At 40.8% G+C, this 22,676-nt stretch overlaps 1 protein-coding gene across 1 annotated transcript in view; it reads left to right on the plus strand.

Annotated features, from left to right (window-relative positions):
- XK (X-linked Kx blood group antigen, Kell and VPS13A binding protein) overlaps window positions 1–16,781 on the plus strand; it is a 63,332-nt gene extending 46,551 nt beyond the window's left edge. Inside the window, exon 3 of the mRNA XM_027054176.2 lies at window positions 14,118–16,781. Within this exon, the coding sequence (XP_026909977.1) occupies window positions 14,118–14,944 (827 nt within the window). The 3' untranslated portion in view covers window positions 14,945–16,781. The remainder of the gene's footprint in view (window positions 1–14,117) is intronic.
- Window positions 16,782–22,676: the final 5,895 nt, after the last annotated feature.

Here is a 22,676-nt window from a genome sequence, read left to right on the forward strand (position 1 = left end):
CCTCAACCCTTCCTCATCCTCTGCAGTCAAAGATCACCCTGACTACTGAATGGGGGAATAAAAGGTTGGCTCAGTAAGGGCTGGAGATTTGCAGATGGGCAAGGGGAACATGTAGAAAGAGTCAAACTGGCTTCCATGGCTATGTTGTAATGTGGATAATAGTCACTGGTAGGGCTGGCCCTTCTATTATTATTATTAAGGCTGATTCTTCAGTTTTTCAGCATGTAGGAGACCGAGAAAGATTTAGAGAGCCAAGCTTTATATTTCCAGAGATAAGTAGTTTTTAATGCTTGCTTCAGATTGGAAGCTATTTCTGGTATTTCTAATTGTGCCTCAAGAGACCTAAAAGTAATTTGGACTCAGTAGCTAGAATGAAATTGAATTTTCTCTAGGGAAAATAATATTAAACATAAATTCAAAGCATCTTATAATAAGGTTATTATAGTGGCACATGTTCATTGTGTTTAGGAAAAAGATAACAAACTTATGATTTTGGGACTTCCGAGAATTGGCTACTTTGAGTTGAACTTAAGGACATGCAGTTGTTACTGTCTGCTTCTGTGAACACTTTTTGAGTTCTTTTGCTGTTTGTGAACCAGGATCCAAATGTTAGGGTTCATTAAAGGAAGCACAGATGTGCGTGTGAGTAGAGCAATGAATATCTAGAAAGAATCTAGAAAACTTGCTAATTCTTTGATTTCAAAGTTGTCTTATTCATTTTTAAACCTCTTAGAAGTACGTTTGAATTATTTTGGTTAATGTTTAGTAAAAAGGATGGTAATACATTGAGCGAAGAGTTGGTTAACTGATCTCTTTCAAAACAAGAGTGGCTGGCAGAACAAATATGCCATGGAACTCAGTGAAACAGCCCAAAGGGAATGGAGGGGCGCCTGGGTGGCTCAGTCAGTTGAGCATCCGACTTTGGCTTAGGTCATGATCTCCTGGTTGGTGGGTTTGAGCCCTGCGTTGGCTCTGTGCTGACAGCTCAGAGCCTGGAGCCTGCTTCGGATTCCCTGTCTCCCTCTCTCTCTGTCCCTCTCCTGTGCGTGTGCGCACGCTCTCTCTCCCTCTCTCCCTGTCAAAAATAAACATTAAAAAAAAAAAAAGGAATGGAGATTTCTGAGCATTTGATATTCCAGTAAACGTGGGCCGTGCAGAAACCTATTTTGCTCGTGTATTTTTCAGCCTTATGTTTGTTACCTTTCTGCCTTTCTTTGGAGAAGACCCCATATATATGAGAAACATTGTTGAAGGATTGAGATGGTACACTGTTTAGAACATGTTTGTAGCATATGATTTGGTAAATGAAGAAGATATGTACCACTGGCTTGAATATATTATTTTTTATTTAATAATAAATCCTACTTACCACCTAATTTCTTCAGGAAATCTCTATTGAACACCCACTGTGTGCCAGACACTGGACTTGGTGCCAGGCATCAATGAACAAAACGGGATCTGTGTTTTGGTTCAGCGTGTATTCTGTTAGAGATGTGAATTTGACCTATTTCTCTTTTACCTAAAAGTAGAGCATTACTTAATTGGCAAATTGGTTAAATATGGGCTAATTTAGGTTAGTGGTTATTTTAAATTTTAGTTACTAAAAATTTTACTTGCATACGTTCAAACTCCTCAAATTGTACACATTAAATATGTGCACTTCTTAGTATATAAATACACCTCAATAAAGCTGGAAAAAAATATTATAGTCTGTTTTCTTCTTACCCTAAAGTTGATTTAGGTGGACTGTGTTGACTTTGCTCCAGTATGGAAGTTGCTTAAACCTCTGCCCTATGCTAGATGTCTGATTTGTACCACATAATGCTCTCATCAGCCTGTAACCTGATGAATTTATTTGGCTATTGCAAATCCAACAAAGAAGTGATATAAATATATATAGTATTTTTCTACACCAAGGAGCATTCTCAGCTATATTCACTAGAGTATACATAGCTGCTATAGCAATCTAAACAATGGTCTGTATGATTATGTAATGGTGTATGTCAGTGTATAAGACAATACGAAGTTTCGTAAGACTTGGGAGTGGGTTCATATCCATTCCTCCTAAATTGAACTCACCTCCAAATACAGTGGGTAAAAATGCTCTTGTATATCACCAAGACTTTTCATCCAGGCTTGGCTTTTGCCTAAGTGTAGGCTTTGATTTTCCTTTCTGGGTTCTGTGACCACAAACCAGTGAAAGTTACTTAGTGCTACTCAGTGGGAAGCACCTCCCCCCTAACCCCACCCCTGCCCCCACCATACAAGAGGTTCACTGGAGGATGGCAATGCTATTTATATATCTTCTCAGGTTTCCTTCTAGAGCCTGTGTTTGAAGAATCTGGCACAGAACCTTCAGATTCCACATCCATATCTCTGCAAAGTAGGTTTTGGTAGTACAGCTTAGAATTGAGGGCACTGAGCAGGTACAGTCACACACAGAGAACTGAGGTCTTCTTTGCAAGGTCCAAGCCATTTATTTATCCATTTTTTATTTATATTCTACCTATTTCTAAAGGTTTTTGTGTTATTTACAACCATAAGCACATATAAAATGAGTCCATTAAATAAGAAGAACCCAGGGGCACCTGGGTGGCTCGGTCAGTTAAAGCGGCCGACTTGCCCTCAGGTCATGATCTCGCAGCCCGTGAGTTCAACCCCACATTGGGCTCTGTGCTGACAGCTCAGAGCCTAGAGCCTGCTTCAGAGTCTGTGTCTCCCTCTCTCTTGCCCTTCCCCACTCACGCTCTGTCTCTGTCTCTCAAAAATGAATAAATGTTAAAAAAAATTTAAGAAAAACAGAAAAGCATTTGAAAACAGGGAAGGGAAGATAGATGGGGGGGGGAATTATACTGAAAATTATTGTGGGAGTTGAAAAAACTAGTGGAGGTAAGGATGTACGTGCAAACATTTGTGTGTTCAAGTGTTGGCAAAGCAGAAAATGGAAGAGAGGGTCAAGTGGCCATGCCCATTTATTTACAAAGTTCACTGTACATGAGTAACTGTGTTTTAACACGGTTTGGTGTGTCTTGAGCCATAGTTGGGAAGGTACAGCAGAATGTAGAACTTTCGTCTTGACGTTCTGAATGATCTTGCTACCATTTTGCTGTTAGATAACCTGATATAGGGGCCAGTGCAGGAATCAGGTACTAAATTCCTTTGTCTCGCTATAGAGGGCAAGGGTTTTCTTTGATGTAGCTAAACTCACTGATGTCTCTTCTGTCTGTCTGAGGTAGGATGGTGAGGAAGCTGGCAGGGCAGATAGAGGAGCCTGCCTCACTTCTTTCCGATCATTTGTTGGGCCTTGGGAGGCGATTTCCAGAAACCAGCTTAGTGCAGTGAGGCTTACCCACTCCTGGGTGCCTGGACAGCATGATTTCAGCAAGTCTTTATATAGAGAATACTCATGTAATAGAAACTAGATAGTCAATTTGGGCTCAGTGGAAGCAAGGAAGAATTGGACAGTTCCCCTAAATACTCTGGAGGCATTCTCCACACCCCTTGAGGTCCTGGACAGATTCTCGACGCTTGCCTCCCACTGGTAAAAGAGATGAAAAGTGAAGCTAAGGCCACTGCTAGGGAAATGGAACTACTATATTTATTTAGGCAGAATTTCCTACTGGTTAAGACCAAGACTCTTTAGAGCAAGACTGCCTAGGTTTGAATCTTAGCTCTGCTAGTTGAGTGATTTCTGGGAAGTTATTTAGTGTCTTTGTCTGTTTTCTCATCTGTATAATGAGGATTATAAGAGTATTTACTTTATAGAATTGTAAGGATGAAGTGATTAGTACCTGTAATGTGCTTACACTAGTCCCTGGCATGAAGTAAATGTACAATAATTTTTTTTTAACGTAAAAGAGATGAGCTGGAGGAGATTTAGCATCCGGTTTCCTTAGGCAAGGAATCAAAATATTTTGGGAAGAAAAATAGCAAAATCATTCAGGATCTCTGAGGATTGTAGACAGTAATGATCACATCACGTGTGCTGTGAATGATGGGCCATAATATTTGTCCTGACAATTTTGAGTACTCAACAAGATATAAATATGTATTGAAAGTCCTCAATTTCTGACTAAACATCTGGAAAACTGGCAGATGTTCAAGTGAGATTTTGGTAACTGCAAAGTCTCAGTCACTAGAACTTTGAAATGTATTTTCCAGTATTAGGATGTCATTCTGGTTACATCTGTAGAACCAGTTTTGCTATAGTGAGCAAAGTAGGGGTTTGAACCATGTTTTCTACTTGGCATTTTGCCAGGATAGGGAAGAAAACTTTCTGAAACAACTTCATTGCAATAATGAATGAGTAGTTTTTTGCCCTTTAAAAACGCAGTCTAGGGGTACTTGAGTGGCTCAGTTGGTTAAGCATCCTACTCTTGATTTCAGCTCAGGTCATAATCTCACAGTGGTGAGATCGAGCCCCATGTCAGGCTCCACACTGAGCACAGAGCCTGCTTAAGATTCTCTCTCTCAGAGAAAGACAAATATCATATGACTTCACTCATATGAGGACTTTAAGAGACAAAACAGATGAACATAAGGGAAGGGAAACAAAAATAATATAAAAACAGGGAGGGGGACAAAACAGAAGAGACTCATAAATATGGAGAACAGACAGAGGGTTGCTGGAGGGGGTGTGGGAGGGGGGATGGGCTAAATGGGTAAGGGGCACTAAGGAATCTACTCCTGAAATCATTGTTGCACTATATGCCAACTAACTTGGATGTATATTTTTAAAAAATAAAGAGAAAGGGAAAAAAAAGATTCTCTCTGTCTCTTTCCCTGCCTCTGCCCCCTCCCCCACTTGCACGCTCTCTTTCTCTCTAAAAATAAAAAAACTAAAAATTAAAATGCAGTCTAATAAACATTAAGTGGCTAGTAAGTATAGTAAAATATATATACATATGAGTGAAGCTTGATGAATTATCACAAAGGAATGCACCCGTGTAACCCTCTATCCAGGTCACGGAACAGAAGAGTACCCTTGTACCCCTTCTCAATCACTTTCCCAAGCCTCCTTCCCAAAGGGTAACCAATAAGCAGAAAGCAGGCTTCTAACATCACAGATTAATTTTTCCTGTTTTTAAACATTTTGTATAAATAGAATCAGGCCTAGCTTCTTTCGTTCAACACTGTCTTTGTGAGGGTTGCTTATGTTGTGGCTTGTGGCACAAGTGTATTCTGTAGTGTAGCTGTGTAGCATTCCATTGTATGAATATATCACAACGAGTTGATACATTCTTCTCTTGATTAGTATTTAGGTTATCTCCAGATTGGGATTATTAAGAATAATGCTGCCGTGGGGCGCCTGAGTGGCTCAGTGGGTTAAGCATCTGACTTTGGCTCAGGTCATAGTCTCATAGTTCGTGAGTTTGAGCCCCGTGACGTGTCTGCACTGACCACCATGCAGAGCCTGCTTGGAATTCTCTCAGTCTGCCCCATCCTTGCTTGTGTTCTCTCTCTCTCAAAATAAATAAATAAATAAACTTAAAGAGTAATGTTGCTGAAAATATCCTTGTACTTGCCGTTTAGTACATGTATATATGCAATTCTGTTATGTCTGTACTCAGGAGTATAATTTGCTGGACCGTAGGGAATGCCGATGTTTAGCTTTAGTAGAAACTGCAAAACTGGTTGTACCATTTTACATTCCTACAAGCAGTGTATGAGAGTTTCACTGGCCAACACTTGCTTTTACTTTTAGTTATACAGTGGGTATATAGTAGTGTCTCATTTTACTCTGAATTTGCATTTCCTGATGACTAATGAGCTTGAGTTCCTTTTCAGGTCTTTAGTGGACATTTTGAGGGGTGTGTGTGTATGATGTTATTGTTCAAGTAATTTTGCTCATTATAAAAATTGAGTTGTATTTATCCTTTTGGTACCTCTTCAGGCCTTCCTGTATCTCCATGTTTCCATGTGGGGTCATTTTCACTGGGCCTGAAATACCAATGCCATTATTTCCTTTAGAGCAGGTCTGCTAGTGACACATTCCTTCATTTTTGTTTTGTCATAAAATGTCTTTGTTTTACCTTCATTTTTGGGTATGGAGGTCTATTAAAGGTTATTTTCTTCCTACCTTGAGATTCTCATTATTTCTTTTCAAATGCCAGTGTCTGTGTTGCCTCTTTGAAGTTAATCTGTTTGCTTGCTTGCTTGCTTGCTTGCTTTTTAAGGTTTTCACTTTGACTTTAGTGTTTAACAGTTTTAACATAACTTGCTTAGTTGTAGTTTTCTTTGTATTTATCCTATTGGGGCTTAGTTTTAGATTTCGGCATTTCTGGCAAATTCTTAGCCTTCTTCACTTTAAATATTGCTTCTGACCCCATTATTCTCTTCTCTCTCTCTCTCTCTCTCCCTCTGACATTTTCACTGGCCCAAACGTCTCTCATGCTTTTTGTTTCTCCATTTTCTTCTGACTTGCCTTCTGCTTAGTATTAATTATCGTTATAGCCATTTCTAATCTATTAAACCCACTTGTTGATTTTTAAATTGTACTTGTGTTTTTCAGTTCTATAGTTTTCATTTCAGTTTTTAAAATAGTTTCCAGTCTCTGATAAATTCTCTACCTTCTTATATAGTTTCATAAACATATTAATTACAGATATTTTTAAGTCAGTGTCAGATAATTCCAATATCTGTATTTACCGTGGGTCTTTTCATCATCTATTTTCATTCTTGGATTTTGATCAATTTTTTGTTTTCTTGTTGGCATGCCAAGTTATTCTTAATTAAATGTTAGTTATTTGTATTAAAAAATAGAGATAATTTGAGGCTCTGAATGAATTCTCTTTCTCCAGGAAGGTTTTATTTTTGTTTATAGCAGGTAATTGGTGTAGATACAGATCAATGTGAGTCAGTTACAACTTGATTTGGCTGAATTCTGTACTCCAGTCTTTGTGAGGGCTGATCTATTTCTGGTCACCTTTACTCCTCTCATCTAGTATTTTGGGTTCCCACCAGAAAGCTTTGGGTGTAAACCAGGACTGTTATAGGGACAGAATGTCAATGTTTGCTCCCAAACCCACCAGCTTTGAGAGACTGCTGAAAGCTGTGTTCAGATTCTTAGTCTCTTGGTACCCGCTAGCATATGAGCAAATGTCTTGGGGAGAAAAGCAGCTTCAGATTTTTTTCTGGAGACTTTTCTATTCTTTGAGATCTTGACCCCAGAAATATTCACTGCTTTGGTAGATCTTTGATGCCTTTGAATGGATGTTTTTCCAGTTGTTCTTGGCAGAAATATTGGGCCAAAACAATCTAGTCTACCATTCCAGCATGAAAATCCTCTTTTTGCTTTTTGATGCCCCCCCCTTTTTTTTAGGGAATTAAAAAAGCATGAGATGATACAATTGCGCTTTTTAAAAAAAATGCTCATTGATGGCTCTGGGTCAGCCTAATATATTGTTCATAAATTAGTCTGTGAAGATCTGGACTTTGAGTTTTGTTAAACTTTTTGGGATGCATATGGGCCTGTGTGAAATGTGTTATGAGTTTATTCTACAGTTAGGAACCAAAGGCAACTAAGGAAGATAGACAAATGACCAATAAGCACATAAAAAGATGCTTGGCGTCATTAGTCATCCGGGGAAAATGTAAATCAGAATCACAATGAGATACTACTTCACACATCCTTTGATTCTAGGAAGCCTAGAATTAAAAAGTTAATAAAGATTCAAGTCAATAATAATAACAACTACTGGCAAGGATGTAGAGAAATGGGAACCTTCATACACTGCTGGTGGGAATGTAAAATGGTGTCATTGCTTTGGAAAACAGTGTGACAGTTCCTCAAACAATTAAATATAAAGTTATATGACCCAGTAGTTCTACCTCTATGGACTGAAAAGAACACATTCGTATATGAATGTTCATAATAGCACTATTCACAATAACCAGAAACAATGCAAATTTACATCAGTTGATAAGTGGATAAAAAAGTAGTAAATCCATTGAGGAGGTCACCTGTTGGGATGAGCACTGGGTGTTGTATGGAAACCAATTTGACAATAAATATCATATTAAAAAAAAGTAGTATATCCATACAATGGAATATTTTTCAGCCATAAAAAGGAATGAAGGACTGATATATGCTACAATATGGATGAACTTTGAAAACACTATGCTAAGGGAAAGAAATCAGTCAGAAAAGACATGTATTATACAATTTCATTCACATGAACGTCCAGAATAGGGAAATCTATAGAGATTAGTGGTTGCTTGGGCTGAGTAGCAGAGAGGTTTTAGAGAAATGATAGGTAAAGGATACAGGGTTTCTTTTTGAAGTCATAAAAATGTACTAAAATTGACTCTGGTAATGGTGGCACATATCTACGGATTGACTTTTTAAAAAACTCACTGAATTGTACACTTCAGATTGTGAGTTGTGTGGAATGTGAATTGTATCTCAATAAAGCCATCGAAACAAAGAAGCAAAGCAGTATTTATTGTAGCAACTGGGGAGGGACGGTGGCAGATGTGGGTACAAGCTCATGGTGATGATGATCTCTCATCATTAACCTCTTCATTAACGTTTTGTTAATCATTTGTCAGGGCCTGGGTTGGAATTAAAGCAGACCACTGGGGAAAAAAATAAAGCAGAACACTGGGTTCTAGAATAAGTGGTCACAGATCACTCCAGGGAATAAGCTATCAAATCCTTCAAGAACAGTGATCTAGGTAACTGGCCAGGAAAACCCAGCACTGCCAAGATAATCCAGAATGGTTCTGGTTTTGGTTGGGCCCCATATGCTGAAGCAGTACTTGACTTTCTTAGTTAGGCCTGTGGTCAGAGAATATTGTACTGTTCCTATATCTCCCTGTTTTGCAGGCCTGTCATGTACCTCAAAGAGAATTTTTTTAGAATGTAGACCTGAAACACATTTTGTAATTTGGATCTTATGTCCCAGGAAATGTTGGAAACAGGTGCAACTTCTTGATTGTAAAAGGCACATGGAAGCAGACGTATTTGCATAGGAAGCCCATAACCACAGAAATCACCCTCTGGTAAGGGGCTTTGAGAGTTTTCATTGCTCACTTTAGTTATATCTGTGAGAGATTTGGAGCTTAAATTCCTTATTCAGTGGTGAAAAAGGCTGTTCACACATGGTGCAATTTTGAATTCACTTATTCATTCTTTATTCAACATACATGTATCAATTACCTGCTTTGTGCCAGTCACTGTGCTAGGTGCTGGTGATAAAAATCTGTAGGAAACAGTAGCTACACCTAGGAGATTGCACTAAACCAAAGATATCAAGTATTGCAATAAAGGCATGAATAGGTGGCTGTGAGATCCCAATAAAGGGGCAGTTCATTGAGCTTGGAAGAGTCTTGGAAGCATTTAGCACAACTGAGTGAATGTAATTGAATAAAGGCTGAGGAAAAGCATCACTGATGAGTTCACACTTTAACTGCACCTTGAAGAACAAGTAGGGTTTATCCAAGCAAAGACAAGAGGAAGACAGGGGACAGAGCAGCAAATGAGTTAGGACTCTGTGGCAAGAACCGTATGAGACTTAACAAATGACAGAACCAGAAAAGAAAGCAGAAAACATTTAGAGCAGCACTTCTCAAACTGTAATGGTCACACAAATCACCTTAAAAATCTTATTAAAATACAGATTCTGCTTTACTGGGTCTGAGGTGGAGCACTCCTTTTTTTTTGTTAAAGCTTATTTATTTTGGGGGGGGGGGAGAGAGAATCCCAAGCAGGCCCCACATTGTCAGTGCTGAGCCTGATGTGGGGCTCAGAGTCACAAACCGTGAGATCATGACCCTAGCCGAAACCAAGAGTTGGACACTTAACTGAGCCGCCCAGGTGCCCTTGAGCTGGAGCACTTCTAATAAATTCCCAGTCAGGGTCTGGGCTGCTGGTCCATGAGCCATGCAGAGCAGCCAGAGTTTAGAGATCTACTTGGCTGTGATGGGAGAGGAAGGTAAAGAGTCCTACTTAATATGCAGATTTCTGGGTAGCGTGATCTGGGTTGTTGGTCTCATGGGCTGTTAGAGGAAACATCAGAGGAGTTTTCAGGGAAATGGTTTGTTCTGTTTGTGGTTTTGTTGTTGTCCGTGGTGTCTGTTTTGAGGCACCTATAAGATATCTCAGAGAAGAAATCTAGTAGGCCCTTGGCTAGAAGGGGAACATAAAACCACAGTTCCTGAGGGGAAGAGAAAGATGTGGCAGTGAATGAAATTGAAAGGAGGCTGCAAGGAAAGCGAGAGGATGAGTAGGAGCAAAGTGAGAAGTTTCCAGGAGGTGCGAGGAAACAACGTCCAGTGTTACAGGGAGATCAGGAAGGAACAAGGCCAGAATCCAGACTGCAAGGGGTTGAGGATTAAAGAGTGTTTTGATTAGAGATGACTCAAGAGGATTGACTGAAAAGTTCAGAGAGTGTAGTGGTAGAAAGAAGTGCAGGGGGAAGGAGGGGGTCCTTTCTCTCTCTCTGTCTCTCTCCCGCACCCAACTCTTTCTTCCCTGCCCTCCCTCCCTTGCTTTCTCTGTTTCCATGATTACAGAAATTTTGCAACATACAAAAAGATTGAGAAGATACTATAATGAACCTCCCTGTATCCATCACATAGTTTCAGCGATCATGCCAGTTTTTGCAAAGGAAGGATGGTTTTTTAGATGCAGCTGACTCAGGCATATTCATACACTCAAGGAAAAGAACCAAGATAGAGGGAGCAGCTGGAAACTTGAGAAGAGAAAGATGATAACTGGAGCAAATTTTGGAGGAGGAGGCGAGTGGCGGAGTGCAGCACAGGTGGAGATCCTGGCTCCAGATACTAGGAAAAGCACTTTGTCTACTGAGATGAAAGCAAAAGAGCTAAAATCGACTACCCTCCAGAAATCTGGGTAAAATTCCAATTTCCAGAAGCTTACTGTGCTAACTCCCTCAGTTGCCCTCTGCCACTGTACCCCACATTCCTTCAGGCTGCCTCAGGTCCTTCCTCGAAGTCATTCACTAATGCTGGGGGAAATCTCTGTTCGGCCTAAACTGTCTTGCAAGTTGAGTCATTTTATTGAAGATCCAGTGTCCATGGAGAGTAGTCGCATCACAGAGAGCAGCCAGCCATTTAGTGGCTTCCATCTTGGGAGCAGCCTCCGTTAACTCTCCAGAGCAACAGAGAAACCATTCCCCTTGTCTCCCAAATAGAATTCAGTTCCCCTCCTAAGGGGAATCCTGGGGAATAAAATGTTCTAAAGCACTTAACATAGAAATTCAGTTTTTTTTGTGTCAAGTCAGGAAATGAGCCAATTTGTGCCTAATAACAATTTCTTTCTCTGTGAAATAGGAAAAGAGTCCATTTGGAAGGAGATTACTTGGTGGGAATTGAGTGGGAAGAAGCTTTAGAAGTGTGCCAAGAGTTTGGCATATTGCCACAGCCTTCTATTCAGCTTTGCCTAAAATGATGTCTTGCCCTGTGACAAAAGATGAGAACAGCAAAACGTGCCCCCTACACACAGTCATAGGAAATGACAATAGGATTATTAGGGGATGTTAGATTTCTATGAAATGCCACTTAAATGGGCGTGACTGCCAGCTGATCCCTTTTTGTTGACTGTGGGAAGATAAGGTTGGGAAATGGCACCAGGGAACTTTTCTTCATTTAAGTCTGAGTAAGTATGTATTTGCATGTGCATCACCCTAGCCATTCATTAGATAACAGCTTAATTCTAGAGGTAGAAATGTGCATTCCAAGCATTCTGTACTACTAGCTTCTGTCTTCCAAGTGCATCTCTCTCTCTTCCTCGACCCCTTTCCTATCTGTGAAATTCTGTAGTGAGCAGCCAGCAGTGGGAGTGATGATTGAGGTCAGTGATTTCAAGACAGTTTCTTTGCATTCTCAGAAAGCTTCAGTGGGTGATTGCTACTGAGCGCCGATTGAGTAATGACTGGCCAATTCTCTTCATAGAGAAATAAGTATAATTTGGAAATAATTGACTTAATGAGAAAAATGGGTAAATGCTTAAAAAATTATTTGAGTCATTGCATTAATAAATAATTTACAGGACCAAAAATATAACAATATAAATACTGTATGTGTATGAATACACAATTTGCATTTTAATTATTTACGCATAGCTCATCTTCTGCATATGAAGTATTTTTCTTATAGTGGAAAAAACATAAGCACTGAAAGAAAAGGATTCACTACCAGGTCCTTAGGGTGTAGAAATTTGTAAAAATATAAAATACATAAAACATAAAAATACATCGCCAGTACCTACTGCTTTACAATGGTCTAGTGAATTAGCCTCTCAGGAAAAATAATTCAGTCCAATTTCTTTCTGGTCTACCCCTGGGATAGTGTTTCCATCTTTTAAGTTTGATTAGTAGATCACAGCCTTTCCAGTGAATGATTTTGATGATTTAAATCACTGCCAAAAGACTATGAAAAAAGTTGAGCCTCTGAGTAAAATTCAGCTTCTGCCGGGCATATAAGTACCAAGGCATCACAGCTTTTGCGTCCACCAAATATAGATGTTTTTTCCATCAATTCAGAACTTAAATAAGGAAAAAAACCTTTATTCCTGTGCATTGTAAATTATGCATTTAGGTAGAGGCAATTATGTTTTGTGGACATTGCACCTTAAGGAGCAGGCACAGAAGGTATTATCTCAGTTTTATGGGTGGGAAAACAGAGCCCAAAGAGATTGTATTTCCCTAGTGTGGCCTGGTGGGATAAGACTAAAACCAGAGCCAGACTCTTGGTTCTTGACTCCAAGCCCTGCCTCCAGTCTCTTCTTGCTGCAATATTCGGAGGTGGTGCCAGCCTGTTAGTAAGTGATTATATTTCAGTTTTGACCATACAGTTTGTGTTCACGGATTGGCGGCACATTTCTGAGACCGTAGCTCACAGCCATAGTGTCACACTCTCGAACACGGTACCATGACCCATTGAAATGAGCCACATCTTGTCTCCCCAAACTTCTGCTTTAGATAAACTGGATAAACCCATTAGCCATAGGTCATTTTAAGAAGTAGGCAACTAGAGGGACGCCTGGGTGGCTCAATCAGTTAAGCGTCTGACTTCGGCTCAGGTCATGATCTCACAGTTCCTGAGTTCTAGCCCTGCATTGGGTTCTGTGCTGCCAGCTCAGAGCCTGGAGCCTGCTTTGGACTCTGTGTTTCCCTCTCTCTCTGCCCTTTCCCTGCTCACACTCTCTCAAGAGTAAACATTAAAAAAAAGAAAAATAAATAGGCAGCTAGAGCTGAGAATTCTTGAGATACTAAGGCCTTTCAGCCCAAGACAAGATTCTCAGTAATGGGGAGGTTCTCATTTCTTTGGCAATCTTGCAGTCATATTCTTAAATGTAACTGAAGAGTACAGAAAAATGAGTAATCTGTAGTCAGTGTATAAATTTAAAAGGTCCTGCAGATAGAGAGGAACTCACTGAGCAGTTTATTATTGAGTCTTTTCTGTTTGTGTACCTACTACTGGTATTTGTTGAGAGGCATGAAGATGACATGTCAGACGTCATTCTCGACTCCTCAGGAGCTTATAAACTGATTGAGGAAACGAAGAACACCATGTAAAGGATTCTACATATCCAGGCAGAGCAAGATGGGGTTAGGAAGGTGTTTCAACTTGAGTTGAACCTGAAGCGGACCCTGAGACAAGGGTTTGAGTGCATGTGTTTTTGGAGGAGGGTGTAAGGAGCATGGGAGAAGGGAATGAGGCAAGGCAGGGCGGCCAGTAAAGGGAGCATTATCAGACAGCTGTCATCATGGGTGACTGGAAAGTAGCCCTGTGAGGAAACACTGGTGAATAGTATAGAACACATACCTCGGAGTTACTCTATGCAAGGGGTGGGGGAGCTAGGGTAGTTCTATTCTGGCTCTTACCGGATAGGCTAGAATTGGGTATTGAGGGCTCTCCAGGGAGCATTGATCCCCTGGCACTTAAGCGCCCCCAGCACCGGGGCAGAGCAGCCTCCACAGCCCTGGGAAAAGCCCTTAGGCACAGTGAACAGATAGAGCTGGAAGTCAGCCTGTGAACATAAAAGAGAAGGATCCAAGGAATATGGGTTAAGGAACTGACAAAAGTGTCTGTGACAGCAGGATTCTTGGTGCAGGTGAGACTCGTCAGTGCTCTTTCTCTCCTCTCCTCAGGTTTCTTCATGGTCCTATCCCTGTTGTCCATTGTGTATGGAGCCTTGCGCTGCAACATCCTGGCCATCAAGATCAAGTATGATGAATACGATGTCAAAGTGAAGCCTCTGGCCTATGTCTGTATCTTCCTCTGGAGGAGCTTTGAGATTGCCACTCGAGTCATTGTCCTGGTCCTCTTTACCTCCGTCCTGAAGGCCTGGGTGGTGATGGTTGTACTCATCAACTTCTTCAGCTTCTTCTTGTACCCCTGGATCCTCTTCTGGTGCAGTGGCTCCCCATTCCCCGAGAACATCGAGAAGGCCCTCAGTCGGGTGGGCACCACCATCGTACTGTGCTTTCTCACCTTACTGTATGCCGGTATCAATATGTTCTGCTGGTCAGCTGTGCAGCTGAAAATCAACAACCCGGACCTCATCAGCAAGTCCCAGAACTGGTACCGGCTACTGGTGTACTACATGCTGAGATTCATTGAGAATGCCTTCCTCCTCCTCATGTGGTATCTTTACAAGACCGACATCTACATGTACGTGTGCGCACCTCTGTTGATTCTGCAGTTGCTCATTGGGTACTGCACAGCCATCCTCTTCATGCTTGTGTTCTATCAGTTCTTCCACCCTTGCAAAAAGCTCTTTTCCTCCAGTGTCTCTGAAAGCTTTCAGGAGTGGGTAAAGTGTGTTTGCTGTGACTGTAGGCAGAAGAAAGCCCATGAGTCCGTAGGAAAAACAGATCTGAGGCCAACCGAAGACAGAGATGAGACACCTTCTAGCAGTAAAATAAGTTCTGTGCCCAGCCAGATCTTGAATGCTGACGAGCTCTGCTCTGCCTAACAGGACCTGAGTCTCTTGGGGTTCACACATACTGTTTTCTGGGTTGATCCCTGTTCTTCATACAAGTCATGAGCCCTGCGCAGTTAACAAAGAGGGGGGTTAGCTCTCAACTCCTTGCAGGCTGCTCCCCTTTAGAGAGCTCTTGGACATGTGGGAACTATGGAGAGAATCCAGGGAAACCCCTGAGTGTTGGAGAGGCAGCCTAAGGTAGCACCATTGGTAGTTGACCTTGTTCCCCCAGGCATTACTGGCCTCTTGGCTGAGTTGGGATGGCTAGCTCTGTCAGGTAGAATGAGGATAGGAGCTTTCTTGTTTTCTAGGTTTTGTTTTGAGCTGCTGGTGTAGGTGGCCTGTTCCATTGCCTCCGAGCATAGCTTTCACCCATGAGCTGTCCTCATGACCAGAAGGTTTTGTCATCAGCAATATCATACTTGTCCGAGTTTTCAGAGAGGGCTCTTCAGGTTTGCTTTTTGAATGGACAGAGGTTCCATTTTTATCTCATTAGGGCTCTTTGTACATAACCAGCTGTAGCCACCTTGGCGTGCTATCTCTAATTGATTCAAAAGTCTAGATTTGGAGACTATTCCCAAGGATCCATGGATGCAAAGAATTTGCGTGGAAACCCTAGAATTTTAGGAAAGTTTCATTCTTTCGAAGTGCTGAAGAAATTCTGGATTAAGAGGGTTGCTAAAACATCAAAATGATTGAGGCTTTTATAAGCAGAAATCTTACTTTCTCAGGATGGTTGAAGATAAATAATCCTGCTGGAAGATAGGTTTAAACCTCTTCAAGGTTCAGTCCTGTCCTAACAATTCTGGGAAATTTCTAGTAGAATTTGCTAGGATTTGCCTTCTTAATGAAGAAGAAAATAAAATTCACACTCTTCTCTTTCCCCTCTTCCTTGCCTGTCAGACGAATTTTAGACAAGAGTTACAGTGGCTGACTTAAATTTTTCTAGAGAACTCCACAGAAATCTTTCACCAAGTGCAGCTGTGTAGGGCACTTTAGTTTTCATTATTTGAAGGAAAAGGGTCTCCTCTCCCAAAGTTAGATATTGGCTTCACAAGTTTTTAAATTATAGGAAGAGATGAAATGACCAGAAGATCTTTGTCTTTACCTTAATGTATCTTGATTTGGCATGATTCTGAGTTATTTGAATGACATCTCCAATTGTACGCTCCTATACTCTCCTGTCTCAGGTATAATTTCTCCTTTAATCTGGAACCGTATTTGTTCCATAAAAGGATAGTGTAGGCATATCCTCAGTTGTCTTGGGGAAATGCCTGGATCTAGTGCCATTATCTTTACCGTAAAAACCTTGATGATGAACTATCTGGAAACAGGTGACCTGTCACTGACTAGGCTGGACATAGCAGGTCAGTCAGGGTTGATGGGTCTAAGGACCCCTGATGGCTGAACTTGCTGACCCATCCAGTTTCTAATAGGCAGTCTGTCAGGAGACAGGTTACAAATGGTGAGTTTGAGCAGGAATTATGATCAGAATGAGACAGGGATAGGAAGGTAGATTCTTCCAACCTTGGTTTGGAAGCCTGTCTCAAGAACTGTTACAAATCTGAGCCTTCGAATGCATTTTCAATCATTTTAATGTAGAAGATAGCTAAGCATCGTGAATGACCCCAAACCAAACTAATAGTGATGGTCTGTCAGACTCCTATAACCCAATTACAAGCCACATTTATAAGGACAAAGAGGTTTGGTAACGAAATCAGACATTTTGTCATCTTTAACCCTTGATATACAGATATTCCTGCTTTGGGGCATGTATGTCCATTCACTTTGGGGGAGAGAAAGCACTGGTTTTTTTTTTGTTTTTTTTTTTTGTTGTTGTTGTTGTTTTTCTGTATGGTGAAAATTTAAGTCCTGGTGAGCTGAGAATTTTTGTTTTAAAATTATTTTTATCATACCTCCGAAATGGTAAAATCATAGTTCAGACTACAGAACTAGGTTGCCCTAAAGACAGACAAATTCCCTCCCGTGCAGAGATCTAAAATGTGTTTTTCATTATAATTCCATTTTTAAAACTCTCAGTGCTTTGTCTACTTAATTGCATGCCATAACTTGTCATGATAGCTGCTCCAACTGAACCACTATCATTTGGCTGAATGGAGGTGAAGTATTTCATTGAAATAAGATCATCCAAACACTTTTAGACTTTGTCTCTTCATTACTGGGGACAGCACAGTGTAGAGGTTGGAACCTCCCCGTCTAGCCCTGCAAGTTACTAAATTGCCGTATGCCTCAGTTTCTTCACCCACCAAATTTGGAAGATACATTTGCCCAGCCTACCTCACAAGGTTGTTGGAAAGATCAAATTAAATACTAGATGTGAAAATGCTGTGAAAATATTTTAAAGTGCCATGCATATTTAAGGAGTTGTTATTATAGTCATTCAAGTCCATAAACAGGTTATTATTATGTTTTTACTGTTAGAAAAGAAACAAGCAGTATCATCCACATGAGCGGCTTGAGTGACTACATTGGCCTTTGACCTTATGGAAGGGCGAGTGTAAATGGTCTTTATTCTTAGAACTCAGCAGCTGCCCTCTCTCTTGGCGTCAGTTGCTCACAAAAATTAGCAGCCAAACACATGGTACTCAGAGGAGGAAGACCCATTGAAATCTGAGAAGTGCTTTTGCTGATCACGAGCTGATCATTTTTGTATCTTTCATCTTTCATGAAGGACCTAGTAGCTAGCGTCTTTTGACAATTGTCCTTTACAACTTGAATGCCTGATCCTGTTAGATTTTGGCTGAATGTGGGTTTCATCTTTTCAGCCTTGTAAATGGGAAAATAAACATCGAAATCGTCATATATAGCATTTCCTTGGAAACCACCTTCGAACATCAGTGCTGTGGTTCTGAGTGTCATGTGTCGCTACTTCAGTCGATAAACTGTGGATGTGAGCTTCTGCAGGCTGCTTCTCTGCAGCCATTGATGCTAATAAATATTGTTTATGTTTCTTCATATAATAAATTAATTTTTCAATTTCCCCTTGTGTTTCATTCCTTATACGGTCCTTTCATGGCTTTTTGATGTCAGGGATGATTTCAAAAACAGAAATTTGAAAATGGTGTTGTTGAGATGAATTATGGTTTCACAACCTCACCTGGAAATTCCTTCTGTAGCATGGGGAATTTGAGAGTGCTAGGATTCTGACTTACAAGACACCAACGGCTCATGGAATTTTCTCTGTTTTATAAGCACTTACTCCTGTGCTGGATACGAAGATTCTGCTCAGCTGTCTGTTGATCGCTGTGTGTGATACAAAAAAAAGAGGCAATACAAATCTCTTCACGACAAACATAAATGGTATATGGATTCAGAAATCTAAAGGGGTGACTTGACATTAACATAAACAAGTAATCAAATGTAAATGACATTCCATGGCTGGAAGAAAAACTTGTCAGTTATTGAAGGGGTCATTTCAGAGCATGAGATAGACATGGATTCATGTGTATCTCGGTAATTCCTTTTCTTCTGAAGATAGCCTTGCAGTTTGGAAAGACGTAGCTATAGGATAAGTCTTTTGGAAGAGAGCTCTTGGCATTAAATCAACCCCTTGAGAAAACTGAATGTCAGCAAGCATAGTGTTTAAGTAGGTCAATCTAAAATTGCTTCATTTGGTGTTTGTAAATGTTTCATTTTGAAATGACTTCAAGCTAATAGAAAAGCCTCAAGAATACTGCAAGGAAGTACTTTACATCTTTCACCCAGGTTCACCTATTAGCATCTTGATGTGCTTGCTTCGTCATTCTCGCTTTCTCTCTTTTGCCATTTATTCTGAAATGCTTCAGTGTGTATTTCCTAACAGCCAAGGCATTTTCTCACATAGCCATGGTACAGTGACTGGATTTGGGAAATTTAACACGGATACAACACTGGTATCTAATCGAGCATCCATATTCCATTTAACAACTGTGCCAGTCACTTCGTTTGTTTTCACAAAGCTTCCTCCACAATGTGTCTACTCAGTCCTCTTCTCTGAGGGTCTCTTGATTTAAAGTTATGAGTAAGTTTTACCTTCCCTCTGGACACTGGGAAAACTGCAGACTATGAAAAGCTATTTGAAGAAAACACACGCATTTATATCAGTACCGAGTAATAGCTTAAAACCATACATTTGGATTGTTTACCGGTAAACTGGGTAATTTTTTTCAGGGGTGTCCATTTTAGGCAGCAAGTGTTGCTGCTTAATATGTGAGCCTGTAGTTCACTCCCTTCCCCCACCCCACTGTGAGAGTTCTGTTCTGCGGTTTTTAGGTGCAAGTTTGTAAAGATTAGGAAGGAGATGAGGGAAATATATGTTATTCTTCTGTGGCCACATTTCTCTGTGTGCTCTCCTTCTGGGAGACTATATTTATTCTCTATGAATATCTTCCCAAATGGGAAAGACCTCAGAAATGTCATACTGTAATTAAATGAGTAACATTTTGGGATGCCTGGGTGGCTCGGTTGAGCGTCCGATTTCGGCTCGGGTCATGGTCTTGCAGTTCATGGGTTTGGGTCCCATGCTGGGCTCTGTGCTGACAGCTCAGAGCCTGGAGCCTGCTTCAGATTCTGTGTCTCCCTCTTTCTCTGCCCCTCTCCCCCGCTTATGCTCTGTTTCTCTCTCAAATAAACATTAAAAAAAATATTTTTAAATGAGTAACATTTGGGGCCTTTTTTCCCCCCAGAAAAAGGCACTTCCCAATAACAGATGTTTGTACAGAGCTGGGAATTCAGAAACATCCCCAATCCTTTCGTTCCCAGCACACAATATACCCTATCAGACTAGGCCCTTAACCTGTGTAAGAAGGTGTGTCTGTCGCAAAAGCCTGCCCGAGGGCATGCCCCACTCCTCCTTGTCACCCCCTTTTCACGGTTGTTTCTCTGGAAATGATTAGGCCAAGGACATCGAAAAACAGTGTTGGTTTAAGCAGCTTTTGGAAGCCAGAACACCTACGAGGAATAGATAGCAGTATGCAGCAGCATCGTTTTGCAGCAGGCCAGCAGAAAACATCCCACCTAGACTCCCCTGCAGCACACACCCCCATGCGATGTGATTTGCCTCCTCCCAAGGAGAGATTCATCCAGATTGATCTTGAGATTCTTCCTGTACTTCTGTTCCCTCCCTGCCTCCCATCCTGAATTAATTCTTTCTCTCTGAATGAAGGGTTCCTGATTGAAACCTGATTAGCCTGCTTCCCAGAGCCCTGGGAATATCATCCTCCTTAGACATCTGCATTATGCATACTGGTTTAATTTCTTATCAGTCAGCTTCCTATTTTAATTAGCTAAACTTTACAGTTAATGAGTCAGGTTTTCAGGAGCGATAGCACTCAGGAAACAAAACAGGATTTAGAAAGTCTGTGTTGGGAGTAGTGCTGTAAGACCATCCCTGCCAGCACCCAGTGCAGAGGAGAATGGTTCTCTGGGGTCACCTTCTTGTTAAGGTGACTTGAAGTTGGGAATTTTTTAGAACAATGGTGCCCAGCAGTAGGGCTGCAGACCTCCAAGAATTGGACAGCCTCCTTTACACTAATGAGAGATGTTTGCGCATTAACTAGAGATGTCTGACACACCCTTGTACGATTAATTTTCAAACCAGTGGGGATGCTGTTGTGAGTGATACAACAGGACCAATTAAATGTGTTGCTGTATTTCAAGTAACTTTGTCATTATCCTCTCCCCACCCCAGCCACTACCGTGAACAGGTATTAAAAATCCAAGGACTATCAGGTGGGGGGGTGACCTTAAAAGACCTCCTTTGAATTGGCAATGTTGGGAATTACTACCCTAGAAGGTTTGTTTGTTGTTTTTTTTTTCCTTTTTGCTCTGCTGGAATATTTTCTCAAGGGCGCTTATCCTCTTTTCTTTGGAAAATGAGGGTAGTTCACATGCAAATCACTTGGCTTCGCTCATTTGCAGTTTGATTCAAGAGATGAGAAAATATTTTTATTTTTAAAATGTAATGTGAATGTTCTACCTTCAAAAAGTAAAGTATCCCTCTTTACACAAAGTAGGTCATCAAGGTGAAATGCTTTTACACTTTCAAAGCGCTAATAAATGTGTATATTAACATAATAACCATCACAATAATGAAGTGATTTCTCTGCATTCTTCAATTCACCTCCCAATTCACCTCCTTGGCCTTATTAGGAATTATATCAAGGTGGTTTCAGCTACAGTTTGTGGAACACCTGATTAAAAGTGCCTTAAACATTTGGATTTTGCTATCTGACCAGACAAGAAGTTTGGAGAGAGGTGGTTCTGGATTCCAATGGGCCCAACAGCCTCAGGCCCCAGACGCTTTCCAGCTGCCTTTCTGCCACCTTCAACCTGTTGCTTCATCTATATGCTTGTCTCCTTACAATTGCAAGATGGCAACCTGAGCTCCAGGCATCACATGTACACAACTGAATCCAAAATTAGGGGAGTTCCCTTTGGTTACTTCTGTTGTTTCAGGAGAAAAATCTTTCCTAGAAGCCACGCAGCATACACAATAGAACTTCCCAAATTTCTTATTGGCTGGGGTTGAGTCACAGCCCCACCTCTAAAACTGCCTCTGGCAAGGAGAATGGAATTACCCTGGTTTCCTATGACTGCACAGCATTCACCCCTAGGGGCTAGCAAAGGGACCACCACCCATTAGCTCATGGGAGGAAGAATACCCCAGAAAATAGGGTTCTGCTAGCAATAACAAGTGGAGGAAATAGCCATTGGCTAGGCAACCTGTGGTGTCTTTTTAAAATTGAAGTATAATTAACATACAGCGTTACATTAGTTTCAGGTGTACAACATATTGATTCAACAATTCCATACATTACTCAATACTTATCCCAGTAAGGGGAGTCACAGTCTGTCATCCTGCAATATTATTGGCTCTATTCCCTATGCTATACTTTTCATTTATGTGACTTTATTTTATAACTGGAAGTTTGTACCTCTGAATACCCTCGATTTCACCCATCCCCCCATCCACCTCCCTTCTGGCAATCACCAGTTTGTCCTCTGTATTTGAGAGCCTATTTTTGTTTGTTCAGTTGTTAGGTTTTTTGTTTTCCAAGTATAAGTGAAATCATATGGTATTTGTCTTTCTGTAATGTATTTCACTTAGCATAATACTTTCTAGCTCCATCCTTGTCACAAGTGGCAAGATCTCATTCTTCTTTATTGCTAGGTAGTATTTCATTGTATACATGTACCACATCCTCTTTATCCATTCATCTATCAGTGGACACTGGGGTTGCTTCCATGTCTTGGCTGTTGTAAATAATGCTACAATACACATAGGGGTGCAAATATCTTAAAAAAATTTTTTAATGTTTATTTTTCTTTGAGAGAGAGGGAGAGACAGAGCATGAGCAGGGGAGGAGCAGAGAGAGGGAGACACAGAATCCAAAGCAGCCTCCAGGCACTGAGCTGTCAGCACAGAGCCTGGCATGGGGCTCCAACTCAAGAACCACGAGATCATGACCTGAGCCGAAGTTTGACACAACCGACTGAGCCACCCAGACGCCCCTCTATTTTTAACTTTTGAGGAACCTTCATACTGTTTTTCACAGTGTTTGTACCAATTTGCAATTCCACTAACAGTGCACAAGTGTTCTTTTTTCTTCGCATCTCACCAATACTTGTTATTTCTTGTCTTTTTGATTCTAGTCATTCTGACACGTATAACGTAATATATTATTGTGGATTTGATTTGCATTTCCTGGATGATTAGTGACGT

The sequence above is a fragment of the Acinonyx jubatus genome, chromosome X (genome assembly GCF_027475565.1).
Source record: "Acinonyx jubatus isolate Ajub_Pintada_27869175 chromosome X, VMU_Ajub_asm_v1.0, whole genome shotgun sequence".
Classification (NCBI taxonomy): domain Eukaryota; kingdom Metazoa; phylum Chordata; class Mammalia; order Carnivora; family Felidae; genus Acinonyx; species Acinonyx jubatus.